This window comes from Telopea speciosissima, chromosome 4 (assembly GCF_018873765.1).
Source record: "Telopea speciosissima isolate NSW1024214 ecotype Mountain lineage chromosome 4, Tspe_v1, whole genome shotgun sequence".
Taxonomy (NCBI): Eukaryota; Viridiplantae; Streptophyta; class Magnoliopsida; order Proteales; family Proteaceae; genus Telopea; species Telopea speciosissima.
This window is the reverse complement of record NC_057919.1, coordinates 4,421,560-4,442,094: the sequence shown is the minus strand read 5'-3', so window position 1 is coordinate 4,442,094 and position 20,535 is coordinate 4,421,560. Positions and strand designations below refer to the sequence as shown.

The 20,535-nt window shown below is 39.9% G+C and overlaps 2 protein-coding genes across 5 annotated transcripts; one reads left to right on the top strand and one right to left on the bottom strand.

Moving 5' to 3' along the window:
- The first annotated feature begins 3,733 nt into the window (after nucleotides 1-3,733).
- Nucleotides 3,734-9,633, top strand: LOC122660574 (kinesin-like protein KIN-14R). 4 transcript variants are annotated; one of them, XM_043855943.1, is made up of 20 exons: nucleotides 3,734-4,111; nucleotides 4,414-4,712; nucleotides 4,814-4,985; nucleotides 5,071-5,141; nucleotides 5,257-5,440; nucleotides 5,746-5,855; nucleotides 5,968-6,067; nucleotides 6,150-6,236; nucleotides 6,351-6,527; nucleotides 6,609-6,882; nucleotides 7,076-7,237; nucleotides 7,328-7,543; nucleotides 7,634-7,671; nucleotides 7,804-7,967; nucleotides 8,097-8,348; nucleotides 8,445-8,510; nucleotides 8,620-8,694; nucleotides 8,786-8,854; nucleotides 9,069-9,084; nucleotides 9,127-9,633. In XM_043855943.1, exons 1-20 carry the CDS (start codon nucleotides 3,871-3,873, stop codon nucleotides 9,597-9,599), a joined length of 3,246 nt encoding a protein of 1,081 aa, XP_043711878.1. In that variant the 5' UTR covers nucleotides 3,734-3,870; the 3' UTR covers nucleotides 9,600-9,633. The 4 variants fall into 4 exon arrangements, with proteins under 4 accessions (XP_043711878.1, XP_043711876.1, XP_043711877.1 ...); XM_043855941.1 differs by having other exon boundaries at nucleotides 4,417-4,712; nucleotides 9,069-9,633; XM_043855942.1 differs by having other exon boundaries at nucleotides 5,260-5,440; nucleotides 9,069-9,633.
- A 5,371-nt stretch (nucleotides 9,634-15,004) lies between these two features.
- On the bottom strand, nucleotides 15,005-16,445 carry LOC122658181 (dof zinc finger protein DOF5.7-like). Its single transcript, XM_043853092.1, has 2 exons — nucleotides 15,325-16,445; nucleotides 15,005-15,019 (listed from the first exon to the last, which is right to left on the bottom strand). Coding segments are annotated over exons 1-2 (1,122 nt in total). The 3' UTR covers nucleotides 15,005-15,018.
- Between the last annotated feature and the right edge of the window lie 4,090 nt (nucleotides 16,446-20,535).

The following is a 20,535-nucleotide window of genomic DNA, read 5'->3' as shown; positions in this document are numbered from 1 at the left end:
GAGCCAACACTCTCCAGTCCCCAAATATTTATTCTCTTATAACATAAAAAACACTGATCCCTGACGTGGAGAGGACAAGGACATACACACAGTATGCAGTGGTGGGACCCAGAGTTTAATTCGAAAATTAGACAACAAGGTTTTAGGGTATTTGTGTAAATTAAAACTTCTATTGGATTCTAATCTGACAGTTGAAAATATCCATGATGGTTCGATTCATGCTGCATGATCCAAATCCCTTGTCGCGTGAAGTCACGAGAGAGAACCAACCAGAACACGCCATGTAATCTCGTACAAGGCATGCTGGTCGCGATAGTGAGAAAACTCCAAGACATGGTGAGGCATGCAATGACCGTCTTATCCCTGCCAAAGCGTTGTGCCCGAGTGGGGATAAGACGGTCATTGCGTTCCTTACCATGTATTGACAGTAATACGTTTCTGTCGGGCAGCTCGGCAATAGAGAATCCAAATTGTCACGAAAATGAGAAAATCCCTTCATGTGGTTGCTCTGATCGCTCCGTTCCTTATCCCCATTCCGGCTGAGACTAAATTTTGAGGAGTAGAAGGTAATTAAAATCGGATTCAGGATCGGATAGGTCTTGCTGGCCAGAATCGGTCCCAGGAAACCCTAGAATTTTGGTCCTTAGATATGAAAACTCAATCTGGTGAGCAATTCCGGCTGATTAATTCAGAATCGGCCTTCAAATCTGAAAAAAAATCAGTGATTTTGGTGATCAATTCTGATCTGATTTAGCGGGATTGGGACAGTCAAGGCTGATTTCAATCCAGAACAGCCAATTCAGCTGGTCTAACTCAAATTTTGAAACGGTGGGAAGAGTTGGCTTCCAAATTCTCTTTCAAATTTCTTTTCTCACTTTACCGCTTCTTCTTTTTTTGGTAGAATTCTCACTTTGCCTCTTCTAATAAGCATGATTTTGTATATTAGATGGATACTCATGAAGTCCAGCCGAAGCATTGTTTGAGGAAGTGGAATTTTTATTCTCTTTTGCAACCAATTTCGTTACAACGCCAACTGTTGTATCTAATTGTCCTCCCATGATTTGCATGTTATGTATGATCGTATCTCAAAATTATATCGGTTGAAGTAGATTCTTGATTGATTTTAATTCTAATTATATTAGAATATGTAGAAAATTGATCAAAATCAGCTTGACGGCAGTGAAACCTCAATTTTTTTATTTTTTATTTTCTGAACATGAATCAAAAAGAATTGGGAATCTGATCTAACCGATTTGATCGGAATTGGATCTAATTATAGTTATTAAAACTGTGAACAAGAGTGTGTATCTGTTAGGGGTGTAAGTTTGGCCCGACAACCCGAATCCGCCCTGAGCCCGAATAGAGACTGGGCTGAGATACTCTGGCCCTGAGGGCGGGTCAAGATTGAGAATTTCTAGCTTTGAGTCAGAGTCGGGCCGAGCCAAGATATGGTTGAATCTGGTCTGGCCAATCCAATCCTATCTTCATGTTTTGTTTATTCTTGTTAGAATAGTGATAGGGCTCATCGTTGTCCATGTAATTCTACTTTGGATCATCCTCGCCATAACCTCTTTGGCAGCACCTGCATTGTTGTCTTGATTCAACCATACTGATCAAATCCAAAACCCATACACATGCTGCTACCATACGAGCCAGTTGCATAGCTACCATCTCCAGTCATAGAGGAAGTACCACTAACAAAATTATTACTACTACCGTCATCACCACCGCCACCGCTTGCAACATCATAGCTTCCACCATTGGTGCTGCTTCCATACTCAACAACCTTTCCACCATCACCTGTGACACCATAATTAATTAAGGCTAATTAGGATCAGCCCGGCCGGGCCTTGAGGGTGGGTCAAGGTTAGATTTTTCTGGCCTTGAGTAAAGGTCGGACCAGACCGGGCCTATGCCCAACTAAGAAGTCTTAGGGTTGGATTAGGGGTTTAAAAAGCCCAACCCAACCCGACCTTGTTGTAGCCCTAATTCACCACCATGTGAATCTAGATTGGTCCCATACATGGACCGGTTGATGTAGATCGGTCAGAATCGGGATCAGTCTCGGTCCATTCTGATCCTAATTGGTCAATCCGATCCTGATATCCAAAATCACTACCCCAATCCGTAGGAAGACCTGTGTAGACTATTTTTTTGTTTTTTCGGTGTAGTAGGCCTGGCTAGAATCAGCCTATGCTCTTACTGGTTTTGTTAGCCAACAACTGTCCAGCAGGAGCGTGTAACATGTAGTGTTGTTATATCCTCAACTTAAAGCCGTTGAGATGGAATCTTCTATCATCACCAAGATGGTACACGATCAGGATTGCGACTCTTATTGTGTGATTTTTATGTAAGTCCCCTTTGTTACCCACCTATTTCATATTGCAGGACCATCGTAGCCCCCGTTCCAGCATATTTGATATAAATGGGGTATCGTGTAACCCCGCCATCAAATGGGTTCGGGTTCTTTTAGACCAATTCATACAAACGCAGTGGTCTAGAATATCCCAATTCTTTTTTTTTTTTCATTTTTTTTTTTTTGGTAAATAGAATATCTCATTTTTTTTTTTAAACTATTCATTCATGTGCGTCCAACGCAAACAAAAGAAATCAAGATACATAAAACAGATAGAGAGCATGATAAACACAAAGTATGGATATACAATATCCAAAACCAATGAGCGAAAATTGACCTGATCTCAAATGTCATTGACTGGTTCATCCAGACTGGGGGATGGATCACAACTACTTCCCTAGATAAAAAGTTATAGACATAGCTAAAATTGAACGCATGCACATGCGTGCCAATAGAGGGAGCCCCATACGTGGCAAACATGGTTAATAAAATGCAGTTTCAGGGTTACATCATTTGTGGCTCCGGATTTTTTTTTTTGTAATCTATGGCACTAAAATTAAAACTCCCCCAATAAGCAATGGCATAAGAAGAGGTACTTGATATTATCTACCCCCTCAGGTTTCTCAAGGTGTTAATTCAGATACCATGCGCTCGACACACATAAATAAATAGTCTTTCTTCATACCAAAAAAAAAAAAAATTTTTTTGGTGATGATGATCTAGAAGTATGAAATTCTTAGAAATTAAATTAATTTTTCAATTACCTAAAACCATCGTGCTTGACACCTTAAATTTTAGGACAGAGAAATGTCAAAGTCAAGACCACTACCACTAGTGAATTTTCATAAGGCTCCATTTGGTTGCAAGGAGAGGAAAGGGAAAGGAAGTAAAATTAGTTTAAAAAAAATTGTAATAATGATCTCAACCTACCTAAAACTCACATCATATTTGGTAATTTTTCTTTTCATGTGTAATATATTTTTTTGATTTTCAAATAAATTTTTTTTTTTATTGCAATGTAAAATAAAATTGAAAAATAAATTTAAAATGTTTTTAAATCATGATAACAATTACAAAAATAATATTGATTTGATTCCACTTCCTTTCCCTATATTTCACAGAAGTCTTTGAAGGTTCAAGGGTCATCAAAGATACCCTAGTCCCATTCCTACCAAATCGTCCAAAGAGTTCCCCTTACTACTGCTGCTGCACACGCTACCGCTTATAATGGATACTAAAAAAAGTCACCAAGACTAGGTATGTAATAAATGACGCTACGCCACCAAAAGACCAATTAACGGTCCAATGCTCAACGGTCATATAAAATTTGAAATTTGAACACTCTCAAGACCATAACGAAAGAAAAAAGGGAAAAGGAAAAGAAAATGCGATTATCAGCTTCTACTCTTTCCTAAGCCTAACACGATAATCTTGCAGGACAATACATCCGCGCCATTGCCGAATTTCAAGATCTTGACGTTTTCAGAGTTCAGATTAGCCGAGAGGTCAGCCCAATGGAAGAAATGCGAGCCTACACATCGCATCGCGATCCAGAGGCCCCAATTTCCTTATCTAGGGATCTCGATCGTGAGCAAGAACTACCTATGGTTAACTCCTCGTTTGGAAACGATGATGAACCTTCCAGTGCTGGAACTCAAAATTGCAGTGTTGATGATGCAGATCCGGTAGATTCAATGCTCTGTTTTTGGGGTTCAAGGCTTGTCCACGTGGGGCTTGAGCGGGTTAACTGCACAGGTTAGTTTATGGTTTCTTAGTCTATATTTTGGGAACTAAGATTTTGAATGAGTTTTCCCCATCTTGGGTTTCCAGATTTGCTCAGTCCTGGTTCAGGATTTATGGGTTAATGGTATTGTTTTAGTGTTTCTTATCCTGGTTATCTCCAGCCATCTCCCTCTCTCTTATTGATGGCACTGCCCATATAAACACGTGGAAACCAGACCTAAGCATTTCTGAGACTGCAATTTGATCCGTCTTTCATAACTTGGATTACTAGTTAGAGAGAATTAAGTGTTTATTTTACATTTCTCTTGTACCAGAAGATTTTGTGATGTTTGTGAATGCTGGTGGTGGGACATTAAGGGAAGAAGATGCCAATAACATATTCAAGCCAGACATCTGCTTCCAAGGAGGGGATGATTTTGGGACAGAAGAGAGTATAATAGATGGGGGAGACTATCCGTCAATTTACCAGTCTGCACGGCTTGGAAATTTCTGTTACCGTTTTGACAATCTTCCACCTGGAGATTATTTTGTTGATCTACATTTTGCGGAGATTATAAACACAAATGGACCTCAAGGAATGAGAGTTTTCAATGTCTATGTGCAGGAAGAGAAGGCAAGATACATTCAACCAAAGAAAGATTTACTGAAAATATCCATACTTCCATAAATCCATTGATCAGTTTGTGAACTTCCCATATTGTGTGTATGTGACAGGTTCTATCTGAACTTGATATCTATTCCATTGTTGGATCCAATAGACCATTGCAGCTGGTTGATGCCAAGGTCTCTGTGGGTGAGGATGCTGCAATTGTAATAAGGTTCGAAGGAGTTCATGGAAGCCCACTGGTTAGTGGGATATGCATTAGGAGAGCACCAAAATCATCTGGTACTTATTTTTCCTATAAAATTTATTATTGACAGATCCTAATTCTTCTAAAACTTAGTTCAGGTCTGTTGCAAAATGAATGCAGATAGTCAGGAGAAATCTGAGCACCTCATCTGCAAGAACTGTGCTGCTGATATTGAAGTTCCTTCAGATCAGGTCAGTTGTCAACTCAACATACTTGATACAAATTAGAAATTTGAAGTTTCTGAAATGTTTGTATCTCTATTATTTTTATCTATTTTTGTGGATTATAATAGTTATTGTATTGCAGAAGAAACTTATTCGGATGAAATCTACTACCAAGTATGAGAAAAAGATAGAAGAATTGACTACCCAATGCAAGCTCAAGACAAATGAGTGCTATGAGGCTTGGATGTCTCTGACAGCTGCAAATGACCAGCTACAGAAGGTTAGGATGGAGCTTGACAATAAGTGCTTCCAAACTCTCTCCTTAGGTAAGGGCTTTTCCACAAGTTGTTTGTATTTGTCATGTGGAAAATAAAGATGGTGTAACAGTGTGTCTACATCTAAAGAGTTTTATTGTCAAAAAATCAACTTAAATGGTGATCATAATAGTTGATTATCTAATTATAATCTATATTTTCAGGTGATATGAAAAAAAAAATGAGTCATTAAGCGTAAAAATCTGTAACTAAAATGTTAATATGTTCATGCTAATTCTTACACATGTTGTCTATCAATTGGCAACTGAGATTTTCTATTTTTTGAAATATCCTCATTGTGTTTTCTATACTTCTAGACCAAGCTATGAAAAAGCAAGGGACAGAACTGAGGGATGTTTGTAGTAGATATGAACAAGATAAGAAGTTCTGGATTGCTGCTGTTAATGATTTAGAAGGAAAATTAAAGGTGAAACAATTATCTTTACAGAACGCCTACAGAAATCATCTCTCTATGTACCTATTTTTAGATCAATTCAGAACTCATTTTGCACAAGGTAATTTACTATTTTCATTTGCAGATTCTGAAACAGGACCATTCTAAACTCTCCTGTGAAGCTCATGAGTGTGCTGATTCAATTCCGGAATTGAATCAAATGGTCTTTGCAGTTCGGGCTTTGGGTAAGTTGGATTCTGCTTCTAATTGAAAATTGGTAATGGAACTTTTCTGCATGTTATGATCCTACATCAAATATCTTTACAGTTGCACAGTGTGAGGATCTTAAAGTGAAGTACAGTGAAGAGCAGGTACAGAGAAAAAAGCTCTTCAACCAAATTCAAGATGCAAAAGGTATGCTTTCTTGATCTTTAACCCTTTTTCTATAGTAGGTGGGGTTCCCTGCTTTACTTCCCGCCAGAGAATTGGAATGAATCTCACTTTTTTCCCGTGCCAACTACATTTCAGGGAATATTAGGGTCTTCTGCCGGTGCCGTCCATTAAGTAAGGCGGAAGTTTCTGCAGGATATGCAACGGTTGCAGACTTTGATGCAGCTAAGGATGGAGAATTAGGGATTTTGACTGGTGGTGCTGCGAAGAAGACCTTCAAATTTGACAGAGTTTATACACCAAAGGATGATCAGGGTATCTACATCTTGTGATTAATAGTGGCTTTAAAAAACACATCCGAAGATTATTAATGTTGGTTTTCTTTGACAACAACAGCTGCTGTGTTTGCGGATGCCTCACCTTTGGTGACTTCAGTGTTAGATGGATACAATGTATGTATATTTGCATATGGGCAAACAGGGACAGGAAAGACTTTTACAATGGAGGGTATCGAGCTGAACCGAGGAGTCAATTACAGGACTCTGGATCAGTTGTTCAAAATAGCCAAAGAAAGGAATGAGACTTTTACATACAACATATCTGTTAGTGTGCTTGAAGTCTACAATGAGCAGATCAGGGACTTGCTTGCCACATCACCAACATCCAAAAAGTAAGATCAAGATCAAATAGTCAGGTTTTCATGTAATTATTTAGGTGGTCTTCATTCAGTTGGTATATTATTGTGTTTAAACCATATGGAGTCATGATATTGTTTGAGTGAGTGGGCAACAAGACTCTTTCAGCGGGGTGGGGGAGATGGGCCAAATCATGGATATTGAGAATTTTGTTTACACTATGTTTAGGTTGGAGATACGGCAAGCTTCTGAAGGGGTTCATCATGTTCCAGGAATTGTGGAAGCCAAGGTTGAGAATATAAAGGAGGTCTGGGATGTGCTGCAGGCTGGAAGTAATGCTAGAGCTGTTGGATCCAACAATGTCAATGAGCATAGCAGTCGCTCCCATTGGTTGGTGTCCTGTCAGATTTCTTCTGGTTTTGATTAGTTATGAAATAAAGTAGCTTCTTTGTCTTGTTTTTTCTTTTTTACTTTTTTCAGCATGCTTTGTATAATGGTAAGAGCAAAGAATCTGTTGAATGGGGAGTCTACCAAGAGCAAGCTTTGGCTTGTGGACTTAGCTGGCAGTGAAAGGCTTGCAAAAACCGATGTACAAGGTGAGCGGCTCAAGGAAGCTCAGAATATCAACAGATCACTTTCAGCCCTTGGGGATGTCATATCTGCTCTAGCAACCAAAAACAGTCATATTCCATATAGGTAATACTGATCTTGCTTGTATGGCCAGACTAATCCAAAGCCTTGCCATTGTGTACTGATTCTGTCCTTAACTCCTTGGGACTTTTGCAGGAATTCCAAATTGACGCATCTGCTCCAAGATTCATTAGGTAAAGTGTTTATTTTGGGTTGAGATTTTGTATCAGCTAGATCTGTCGTATTGTGTCGGGTGCATCTATTTTCTATGAAAAATCTTTTATCAACCACTTAAATATATCTTTAAAATGACTTACAAATTACAGGGGGTGAATCCAAAACTCTGATGTTTGTGCAAATAAGCCCTTCAGAATACGACTTAGGCGAGACTCTAAGTTCATTGAATTTTGCAACTCGGGTTCGGGGGATTGAGTTGGGTCCTGCAAAGAAGCAGATTGACGCGGGTGAACTTCAAAAGTTGAAAATGTTGGTATGTGTCAATGTGGTTAACTATGATGCCCTTAATATATTCTCCTTTTTAATTTCAGATCACTTTCTTACATTGACAAGCCAAGTGCTGCCTAGTTAGTTACTTATTCTTTAAAAAAATTCCTTGTAGCTTGAAAAAGCAAAGCAGGAATCTAGATCAAAAGATGATTCACTGCGGAAGTTGCAAGATGACATTCAAAACTTGGAAAATAAGGCTACAAGCAAAGATCACCTTTGCAAAAGCCAACACGAAAAAGTAAAAGAACTTGAAAACCAGCTTGAGTTGAAGATAGAGTTACACAGCCAGATGGAGAAGCAATGTCGGCATCTTGTAGAGATAATGAAGGGAAGTGAAGAAACTTGCATGGCCCTTCAACAAAAGGTTGCTCTTCAAAAGAGAGTTTTTTGAGTTTCTTTTTATGTTTATGAAATAAAGCAGCTATCTCTGATATTTGACTTCTTTTGTAATATTTACAAGGTTAAGGAGCTTGAAAACAAGTTGAAAGAGAGAGAGCGCATGGAGTCCCTCAGTCTTCAACAGAAGGTTTTTGTATTAGCATTCCCCTACTAACTAAATTGTCCCCAGAATTAAACACAAGAGAAGATAACAATCATATAAATTATTATTAATGGAGTTTTCTGGGTTTACACAGGTCAAAGACCTTGAAGACAAGCTCAAAGAGAGAGACCTTCAGTTTGAATCCAATTCTATGACCCTTAGAAGAAAGGTTGTTGTAACTAGAGAAGGCATTTGTACTCTGACCAGCTAAAGGGATGCTACAAATTACTAATTTTTGTTCTGCCATGTTACCCACCCAGGTCAAGGAATTGGAGAGCAAGCTGAGAGAGCAAGAACAAAACTCAGAGTCTGTTTACCTTCAGCAGAAGGTGAATGTTTTTTCTAGTGATTCTTTTTTACTTGGACTTTTTACAAGAATGTACCTGAAAAATGGAACTCTTGAGCAATTAAAAATTGGGATGGGAAGTGCATTGTCAAGGGGGATTGGATGGAGGAGTCTTTGAGTTGGAACTCAAAGCTGATGCCTGTATATGAACATAAGAGAAGCTACTATGCTAACTTCAACTTTAAATGTTATGGCAGGTTAAGGAGGTTGAAGACAAATTGAAAGAGCGAGAACAACAAGTGGAGTCTATGATATACAAACTGAAAGAACGAGAACAACAAGTGGAGTCTATGCTACTACTAAGTTCAACAAGTAAGTCAGGAGCAGCTAGCCCAAACCAAGGAAAAGCCATGTCCAGAGAGGAATCCATGTGTGAAACTGATCCCATGATTCTAAGGAGCTCAAGTTCAATCAATCGCGCAATGAATCAGGAGTCTGTTTTGCTACGCGGCACTGAATCTCTCCGTGAGATTAGAAGGAAAAGAGATATCAGAAGTGGTGAAACGGAAAATATTTACTTCCAACCAAATCCTTCACTTGAGAAGAAGATAGTGCCAACAGTGGTTGGCAGAGTTAGAAAAATTGATCCAGTTAAACCATTGACAAGAGTTGTAAGAACAACCAAACCAGTTAATACTGCTCCAAAGATGTTTTCTCATGGCAGGATCAACAGAGATCAGGTCCAAGGAATCAAGGAGAAAGATAAGACAAGGGGATGGTCAAGATAGCGAAACAAAAGAAGTCAAAGCAAGTGAAGCAGGTGGTGGCAATGCTTTTGCTTCTAGTATGAGCAGCAGTGCTTGGTGTATTCTGGTGCTGGGAAAACACTGGCATCAATTGTTTTTGCTGCTATAATCTGTTTCTACTTTGATTTTTCTTCTTTGTTTAGATCCTAACCTGCCGTGATATTGAAAGGCCCTTGTATATGTATTTCAATTCAAATTGGAAAATCTTTATTTTCCATTTTCATATTAAGTTACTTTCTCCCTGTGTATGTGTAAATGGTATCGGAGCAGTTTCTGGAAATGTACCACATGAAACAGAGATATCTTGAGCACTTTGTGTCTGGACTGAGGAGATGTGAGATGCTAGTGATTGATGCATGCATATGATTCTTGAAAGTTCTCACAGTTTAATTTGAATCTAAAATGAGTTTTATAACTCAATATTGAGAATAGATGAACTAAAATCATGGTGATGAAAGACCCAGTTTGGCATCTCAATAATCTGTGTGTGTTATATTTCTTTTGTATCAAACAAGTAAATCATTGTGGTGGCCTCGTTTGGGGGGATAAGTCCAGATCAGACATCCAGCGATACAAGGGAGAGGGGGGTTAGGCATGGACTGTGAGAACATAATCTGATTTCTATGAATCCACAGAAAATTACAAAGTAATAGCAAGAACACTGAATAACCACTTTCACTCAGAGACATAAGAACTGTCGTCAATCATAAAAATGACTAAATTAATAAGGGAAGAGTTAGAAAAAAACCTCGCAGTTCAAAGTCCCAACACCTCTCTAGCCCAAATTTTCTTAGAAAAGTCACAAGCAAAGCAGATATACCATAGAGAGATGGTTTTAGAAAGAATCAATGAGCAAAGAGAAGGTGAGGTTTATTATGAACGCTAACCGGTCGTTTAGCCTTGCACCAGTGCGGAGCCAATGAGAATACATACAAAGGAATTGGTTTGGTTAGGATTTTCGATTTCACTAGGGGTTGATCGCGACCGTTTAGCATTCTTTTGTCCTTTCATCCCATTGTTTTATTAAGGGTTGGCGAGACACTGGATCTGGAGAAAATATTTGGGGAATGGGCCTGGGCCCTTGGACCAATTTAAACTATTATGTCCATGTAAGGAACTGAAGAGTAGACATTAAGAAGAAGCAGCGTGGGACTTGTTTGGAAGTTGGAAATTTGGAACTAAAGAGTGAAATAAGAAGAAGCGGAAGATAAGGAGATATGGCAGGAGGCATTTTCGTCGTTGTGGGCTGTCTCTGTCTCTTCCTCTACCGTTGAAACTCGTCATCATCACTTCACGAACACCACCAAAAATCAAACCAGGAAACGGAAACTACAGTTACATCACCACCACCATCACCACCACCATCTCTCTCTCTCGTGCTCGCCTATCTACTAAAAATTTCTTCTCAACTGCGACTAAACGACACAGAGAAAGAAGAGAGAGAGAGGCTGAGGAGGTCGATGCCTGTTTCTCACAAACTCTTTTTGATTCAAGTCAAGGCAACCACGCTTAGACACAAAAAGCGCCTTGGGTGCCTGGAAACTGCATTACCCCCACGTAAAAGCAAAATTTCCAGGCCCAAGACGCATTTTGTGTCTAGGTGTGGTCGCCACGTCTTGTGCACGACCGATTGGGTAGTGTTCTATCACCCTTTAAAAAATTAATAAAATTTAAAAAAAAAAAAAAAAGGCTACTTGATTGTGTGGCCAGTGTGGCTCTTGCACCTAGATATAGTTTCACCCTGCATCCATGGAAACGCGAAAATCTTGTTTAAATCAATGCTTGCATGCATTCTCCCATTGACTAACTTGTGCATGCAGGCTCTAGAGGCCCAGGCAGCGTTCTCTCGGAACAATATTAGTACCAAAACTGATAAAAACCATTTTTTTGGGGAGTAAGAATTTAACTAAAACCATTTGAAAACCGCTTAATTGGAACCAATTATTAATTATTTTTTATTTGGGATATTGAAACTGAATACTACTTGGTCATGTGGCTCGTGGCCAGTACGGGGGCCAATGCGGGAGCGAATGCTCATGCATCTAACATGGGGTGGGGGAGGTCATTTCTCTACTTAATATGTGCATAGAGATTTCATTTTGTGCAATTAATGATACCATAAATGGCTACCCTTTTAGGATCACACCATATGATATGATCCTAACCACTGATTTGCTCCTAATAAAGGCTTTTCTTATTTAAAGGAATGTTTGGTTAAAACTGTAGTGTTGGTTTTCTTTAATTGCACAATTAGCCACTTTGGCCCATGTTTTAGAAAAATCCCATATATGTTGGAGCCCATGTACATGTTACTTATTGGTCCCCTGTGCAGACGCTACACGACCAGACAGCTTTGTCTTGCCCTAATTTATTAACCTGCTTCTTGATGCATACAAATTAGAATACTCAATTAATCATATGAAATATCAAATTCAAAAAAACCAAAAGAAAAAAGGGGAAAATCTAATTTTAAAATATGGGGGTTTTATGGTTTCTGTTAATTTTCTTTTAAGTTTTTGATGGTTAATTTGGTGGTTGTAATATTATGTATCATGAGGTTCTCATAGTTTGATCATTGACACTTTGACCAGAGGTATTATCTCCCGAAAAAGATCCTGTTAATCTGGGTAGCATGCAGCCGTGTGCAGCACCTGAGATGAGGCGGGCTCATTGACCACCTTACCCCTGTTCGGACAAGGTGATTGGGCACAAGTAAGACGGTAAATGCGTATCGCCTCATCTCAGGTGCTGCACATGCAGCACTGCTGCCCGGACAAAACCCCCCTCTTCTTTGCTCAACAAAACTTTCTTCCTCAAGTAACCCCCACCCACACAAATCCTTTACGTAAATCACGCGTTCATCTCTCTCTCTCTCTCTCGCTGTGTGTGTCTCTTCCTAACCTTTAACTTCAATAATAGCGTGCTGTACGACTTTCCCATTATCAAAGAAAGTTTCAATATTAGAAAACTGACCATTTTTCCAGTGTTTTCCACAGGAATTTAGAAAAGAAAAGACAGAGAGTATTAGTTTCTGGGGACAGCTAAACATGTAACATAAGTCCCATTGCCTCTGAGAGTGAGAGAGAGAGATGAATACGTTGTTTGTTACCTAGTCATGCACCTCACATAGTACATGGGTGTGAGACCCATCACCCAAAGGAGAAGAAGTTAGACACATGCAATGCAGGAGAGAATAAAAGAGCTGAAGTAGCTTAATTTGGTAGTAAAACAGTCTACATTGATCGAGAAAAAGATAAAAAGAACCCAACAACAAGAGGAACTAAACCGTGATTTGAGACTTCTTGTGTGTTTCTTGGTGTTAATTTGTTTCCATGTTAATAAACAAAAAAAGGGATCAGAAAATTCTTAAAACAAAAAAGCTAAAACCTTTCCTAGGATCCGCTTAATCATCACAACCATCACCAACAAGCCAACCACCGCGACCACCACCAAACAAAAAGAACAAAATAATAAAAAGTAAGTAGTAGTACCTACCTGAGGAGATGCATGCGAGAATGAAGAATTCACACCATTAATATCCTTTTAAGTCCTTTTGTATCATTGTATGTAGGGGAAATATCATCTCCCTCCTCTCTAAGTATCCATAATATCAATCCAATCCCAAAGTTTTGAATAATGATAATATCCTCTCCTACTTTCCCAAGATTATATCAACCGTACCTTAACCGTTAAAAAATGCCATTAAGTGATGATGTGGCATGTACAAAATTTGTAAAACCCCAAAATACCCTTAACCCAACCCAACCCTAACCTAACCTAACATTCTCTCTCCTCTCTCACTCCTCCCTATCCCTCGTTCGTCGGAGAAGAAAGAAAGAAAGAGAAACGAGGGATGGGAAGGAGTGAGAGAGGAGAGAGAATATTAGGTTAGGGTTAGGTTGGTTTGGGTTAAGGGTATTTTGGGGTTTTATAAATTTTGTACATGCCACATCATCACTTCATGACCTTTTTTCATGGTTAGGGTACGGTTGATAGAATCTTAGAAAAGTAGGGGAGGGGATTATCATTATTCAAAATTTGAGGATTGAATTGATATTATGGATACTTAGAAGGGAGGGAGATGATATTTCCCCTTGTATATATGTATGTGTGTGTATGTATGTATGTATGTATGTATGTATGTATGAGAAAGTCAATTGAGAGAGTGAAAAAGTAAACAAAACTTACGATCCAGATCTTCTAAGGCGTAGGTTGCCCGTCCTACCGTGCTGCACAGACATAAGGCAGTGTGCAATGACCATCTTACCCCTGCCCGAGCACCTTGTCTGAGCTGGATAAGGCGGTCAATACACGCCACCTTGTATCTGCACAGCACAGGCAATTCAGAGCAGCATGCCGTAAAAGATTTGTGTTCTTTTTTGGGTTCCTCAATCTCACCACTGTTTTCGATCAGCACGTACGTACGACTCTCTCTCTTCTCGGTGGAGGAGACAGTAGATACGTTACTATCTTATCTATCTATCGCAGCAGCCACAGTACCAGTAGTAGTATTACTACTCATTCTCAGAGAGCGAGCGAGAGATGCTTCATGCTGCTGCTATTACTGGCCACCACTGCAAAGCTCTTTGCTGGATGCCCTTTCAGATCTCAAAAGAAAAAACATGTTGAGGCCATGCAGTAGTAATAGCACTAAACAAGCCCATGACTCTCTTTCCCTTCCTCTCTCTCTCTCTCTCTCCTCCGTAATAATTAGTTGCAGTGTAATATGATTTGGTGTCTGTGTCAAAGATAACCCCCTTTGTTTTAAGACTGTTTTGAATGCAATTCCTGTCAAACGCTCAACATTTGAATCAAGGAATAATAGAGAGAGACAAGAATCGGGTGTGCATGCTTCTTGGCAGGACTAGGGTCTAGGCCTAATCAGGTGCCGTTTTGGACGGACTGAGGTAGATGAAGAGTCCTGAGCCCCTGACCCACCCACAAGGAGGGAGAGAGAGAGAGAGAGAGAGAGAGAGAGAGAGAGAGGGTTTTCTGAAAGACTGAACATAAAACAAATCAAAGATAGAAACAGATGACATGACATGACATTAAACCTATTCAACTTTTTTTTGAAAAAAAAGGTCTCGATTCCATAACGGATGATGAAACATTACTGCAGATCCTAAAAACAGATTTCTTCCTCACAGAAACGTCTGTGAATACTGAGTAATCTAAGATGAGTTATTGAGGTTTCACATTCAATACCACCTTCATATCTGTTCCTCCCCCTATAATATTTGTATCGATTCATACTACCATATTGTAAGAACGAAGGAGAGAGAGCAAAACTACAGTTTAATTACATATTTCTACTTTAAACCTGAATTTCATTATTTCAAGTTCTACCATTAACACCATACACAGCAATCTCTCTCTCTCTCTCTCTCTCTCTCTCTCTCTCTCTGCTTCTTTATAGGAACTGGGGGAAAAAAGAAGAAGAAAAAGAAGACAGAGAAACATACATTAACAAATAAGTAGAATATAGTAAACTACAATTCCATCAGTCCATTACTCACCTTCCCAATCCCTCTTTCCACTACTTAATAAAATAAGATCAAATAGACCTTCAGAAAAAAAGTTAGAACAAAAGAAGAAAAGAATATTATCTTTCATGGGTTTCCTTTGACTTTTTTTTTTTTTGGTGGAGGGGGGGGGGGGTGGTTCTTTTCAGTTTCTTATATCTTTGGTATCTCTCTCCATCCTCTACTAGGGCAACTCACTATACTGATGCAAATCCGTCCACGCTTGAATTCCATTCCAGTTGCTCGTATTATCGTTTTCGTTGCTTCCACTGTTGTTGTTCTTCGTGGTGGTAGTGGAGGTTGGAGTACTGTAAGAGTTCTCAAAGAACCACTCGGTAGTGGTTGTCGTGGTACCACCACTCATACCTCTTTCCTTGTTCGTGGGATTATTAATGGCTGAAACCTCTTGTTTTGAGATCCCGAGATTCTGAAATGAAATGGGCTCTGGTTTTTGTGTCTGGATTTCAGGTACAACATTTACAGGAAGAGCTGAAACGCCTTCTCCATCTTTAGGCGATTCTCCACTGAAAAGCATAGCTAATCTCTGTTGCTGTAATTTCCAGTGGAGATCTTGATTGATACAACTCAAAGACTCAATCGAAGATGCGAGTCTACTGTGAACATTCATCGAATTGGAACCCATTTCCCTAATCCCACCTTCGGATTTGAAATCTCCATCCCCAATCCCAATCGGATAGCTGCTTAGGTTAAAACCCATCAAAGACCCAGAAGTAGCTGTGGCGGCAGCAGCAGCATCATCGATATCGAAACAGGAAGGATTAATGGTTGCATTTGCTGCAGCAGCAGCAGCAGCAACTGATGATGGTAAGTCTCCCCCCAAAGAGACGAAGTGATGATTGTTATTAGTATTATAAACAGGGGAAGAATGAAGTATGGAGAAAGGGAGCCCACCACCACCCATACCAACACCACCAAGTTGGAAATCCATGGCTGGAGAAAGTCCCTGAAAGAGCTTAAATCCACCGGAGTGAGATGATGTGGCGGAATCCTTTGAATCACCACAAGAAAGCCTAGCAGTCGATTTAGTACTCCTCTTGTTCTTGCGACAACCGCCGCCGATAGGAACGTTTCGTAGAGCGCCTCCTTTGGTCCAGTACCTCCTGCAAGTCTTGCAGAAATGCCGTGGCTGTGTGAGGCTGTAATTGTTGTAATAGCAGAATTTGGTGTTGGGCGAATCACATCTAGGGCATTTCATGGGTGGCTCCGGTGGTTTCACGGATACTGTCTTCCGGCCTCCACCGGATATCTGGTTATCGTCACTCGTCGGAATATTATCTGCCGACATAATTCCACCTCTAATTCTATACTTTCTACTGAGGAGGGTGGAGGAGGAGGGGAGAGGTTAGAGGAGATGAAGAAGGTTAAGTAGAACCAGAAGGGAAGAGAAGCAGAAAACAGAAGGCACAGAGAAGTGGTGGGATTAGGCTGTCCAATACCAGTGTCGTCTGGAAGAAGCAAAGAGAAAGCTAATCAATTCAATTCAATTCAATAGGTCTCCTGCATGTGGCTGAGAGGTAAAGGGTTGTTGATGGCTGCCTGTGATCTCCATCAAAGAGGGGCTTTGAAATTGACAAAAACCAAAAAATTATATATATTTTTTGCTTTAAGAGATTGTCTAGCTCTCATAGAATACATAAAGACAAAAGAGGAACAGCAGAGAGAGAGAGAGAGAGAGAGAGAGAGAGAGAGATATGCCTGGATTATTATCTGATCATGCACTGGCGGCATAACAGATCAGAATCATAACAAAATAAATAGGCTATATAAATGGATGAGTGTATGATTAACAAAACCAGATTTGAGATAGTTTCTTTGATCTATTGATAAATGAAGAGAAACCAATCAAATCACACCTAATGCATCTCCTAAATCTATCATTTTTATACTACATAAAAAGGGCAACATGCATACATGCATGGTTGCAGCTATGTTCCTGCTGCCCCAATTGTAAGTGTCGATTTAGAATCTAGAAGGGTATTTTGAAAAATACAAAAACCTAAGAAGGTATTTGTGAACTTAAATGAAAAAGGGATTATTCCAATTTTGCGCCTACGATTGGGGGTAGGAGAAACATGGTTATAAAACATGGTACTGGTGCCCATATTGGTCTCCGTTGATATCGATACAAATACAATATGGATCGAGTCCTATCGGGGATCCAATCTCAACAAATCACTTTTTTTTATCTAAAAAATCATTTTTGGGTGTTTCACCAATATTTGTATCGATCTGATGTTGGTAGGATCAAGTGTGATACATCAACAACAATAACAGTAACAACAAAGCTTTATCCCAATTAAATGGGGTCGATTACATGGATCTGAAAAAAGCCAAAGAATATAAAAAAAACAAGTATACAGAAAAGGACTACAACAACTCAGCGATTACCCACCAAAATGGGGTCGGCTACATGATCCTTGTCCTCTTATTAATTATATTACAAATCATAATTGAAACAAGACCTAAACTATACATGTCTTTCCTCACTATACTACTCCTACGGCCGATACACCAACACGGGTACCATATTTTAGAACCAAGACTTAATTAATGACTTAAAAATTCAAATCAAGGGGGTAATGACTAATGAGGAGATTTAAAGCATATTGGATAGAATAATAGCATTGATGAATGGAAGATAGCATTGATGAATGGAAGAATGAGGATTGATGAGATGGATGGATGTGGTTTTCAATGGATACAAGATGGTCAGTAGAGGATCAGAAGAGAGGCAGACAGAAGCCACTACTGACAGAGAATAGTAGAAGCAGGATGTACTACGTACTACTATTACTAAGTAGACTAAAGTAGTAGAGGGAGAGGGGGACTGGAGAAGGGAGAGGGGTTTCACAATGAGGGAACAGCAACAGTACTGTCACTGAGCTTTGTCTAATCTTCTTCTCTGTTACGTCTCTTTTAACATTTGGAACCCTCCTGTCCTCCACAATTACTTACAAGTTCGACCCCAGAAACAAACAGACAGTAACAACAAACAAAAAGGAATTCTTCAAACCACACCCCCCACCAAAGAAAAAAGTATTAAAACTTAGATAATACCATTTTGACTCTTTCTCTCTAACAAGGAAGTTTAGTGGGCAAAGTATAGTAAAGGGTAGTTCATAGAGTGGATGAGTAGGTGGGATCCAGATCTTCTACGGTGTGCGGGGTGCGTGCCCTGCCATGCTTTGCAGACACAAGGCGACATGCATTGATTGCCTTACCTTTGCCCGAATGCCTTGCCCGAGCAAGAGTAAAATAGACATTGTGCACGGCCTTGTGTCTGTGCAGCACAGACAAGACAGGGCAGCACGCCGTAGGAGATATGTGTTGGAGTAGGTGGGGTATGATTTTGGAAGCATATTTGGATCTCGATCAGTTCATTTCTAAATTAGGTCTAGGTTTAGTCATTCAAAGCTAGAGAGTAACGAAGACTACATGAGAATAAACAAGAGTTAGAGGGGGGGGGGGCGTGAGAGATGGATGCAGGGAAATTAATGGAGGGCTTGATTAGATTAATTGTTTACTTTATTTTAGAAATGAAGAAATAGAAAGAGGAGGGGAGAGGAGCACTTCTAAAAACGGAAGTCTTAATGGTCCTGATCATCCTCCATTTAATTTCCCTTTATATTTGTCTTGGCTTTTAAGGTCTTAAACTCATGTATCTGTAGAGAGAGAAAGGATCTGTGAGAAGCCAATATATTGCAGAAGTAGCCAATAAGAGTAGAATGAAGCAGAGTTGGATGTAGATGGTTCAGGGTGCATCCGTCGTCGTCCTGCTCTAGTAGTACTCACTGCTCACACCACCAAGGAGGGCAAGTCTCTCTCACTTTTGTCACATGCATGCATGCATGACAGATAGACTGACCGTTCATCTTCAATTGGTTATTAATTAATGAGCAAACACTAAGGGAGAGAGAGAGAGAGAGAGAGAGAGAGGACCTCCCCAACCCCAAGGGAGTCTTCTGATTGCATGACCTCCTGGGTGATTACACTTCTTAACTGGACTCCATGTTAAGAACTGTAATCACCAAAACGTATAGGTATAGTAACTCGATCAAGACTCTCTCTCTCTCTCTCTCTCAATCAACCTAGCTATCGTGAATCGTGATAGTTCTTTCTTCCAGTCCATTGACTCTCTGTGTATGAGATATGAGAGAGAGCGAGAGAAATGGAGAGAGAGAGAAGGAAGATGGACCCGTGAAGGTGGAGGGATAATGGATGGATTCCCGTGAGATCATAACCAGAAAACACCTGACTAGTATCACGAATTCACGATTCAATACTAAAATTCACAACAACTTGATCGAAAGCGTTTTGCTTGCTTGCTTGGAGTTTGGCATAGCGAGTATGCGGTGGGATCTTAAGCTTTCCATAGAATACAAGTTTCAGGTGAAAAGGACGTTGTGCCCTTGTGTCGATCTGCGTCTTTCTCTTTCTGTACAACATTTAAAGAAGGGTATTAGGGTAACATGACAGATAAGTTGTCAATTTAGGATCAGAACCGAGAACTAGGGGTGTCAATGGGTCGGGTTGGGCCTGCCCTGCCCTAAACCCTGACCCGACCCTGCCAGGGTTGGGCCGGGTTGGGTCGGTCTTGATTTATGGCACCGTCCATGTGTCTCATTAGACCATGTTTTTGTAACATAAGATCTCAACCTGTGGGATAGCTAATGAATATGTTGAAAAAAACAGCGTGTGTATAGACTCTCTCTACAATTGTAACGGTGTCCCCTCAATAGGCCTAGAAGCTTATAGGGGCTACAACTAAATAACAATCATGTCAGTGACTCTTTTTATGGCCCTGATCAAAATAGTAGATGATCTACTTTTTTTATGGGTTCCCACTTCATGATGATGATAAAGCTAGTAGTTATCTCTCTACAATTTTCTTCTGTTTTTTGTTCCTGTTTTTTTTTTTTGTTAAAAAAAAACTTATATTAAGTATGTAATATATATATATATAATTAATACAGGGTCGGGTCGGGCCGGGCCGGACTAGGCCTAGGATCTAAACCCTGACCCGACCCAACCTTGCCAAGGTCAAACTATAACTAAACCCAAACCCGCCCTCAGGGTTGAAAAATCAAGGTTGGGCCTGGGCTGGGCTCAGGGCGGATTCGGACGGGTTCGGCCAGCCGGGCTTTATTGACACCCCTACGAGAACCCGACCGGAACCCGACCCGCCCATTCCAGAACTGCTAGACCCGATATACATTGTGTAGAAGCCTTGAATTTGGAACCTGTTTCTGTTGGGAGTTTCAGATAGAATAGTGATATTGGCTGAGTGCTTCCTGGCTGAGGTTATCAAATGGCCTATATTATATTCTCATAGAGTTGGCTTGACAAACCTGCCGAAGATCAGCATATAGTAATAA

Bases quoted from the DNA above. Each gene is read 5' to 3' on its own strand.
- LOC122658181 (XM_043853092.1), bottom strand. From the start codon at position 16,445: ATGTCGGCAGATAATATTCCGACGAGTGACGATAACCAGATATCCGGT.
- LOC122660574 (XM_043855940.1), top strand. From the start codon at position 3,871: ATGGAAGAAATGCGAGCCTACACATCGCATCGCGATCCAGAGGCCCCA. The intron at 7,544-7,633 runs GTAATACTGATC...GGACTTTTGCAG, and splicing joins AACAGTCATATTCCATATAG to GAATTCCAAATTGACGCATC. The intron at 7,968-8,096 runs GTATGTGTCAAT...AATTCCTTGTAG, and splicing joins TTCAAAAGTTGAAAATGTTG to CTTGAAAAAGCAAAGCAGGA.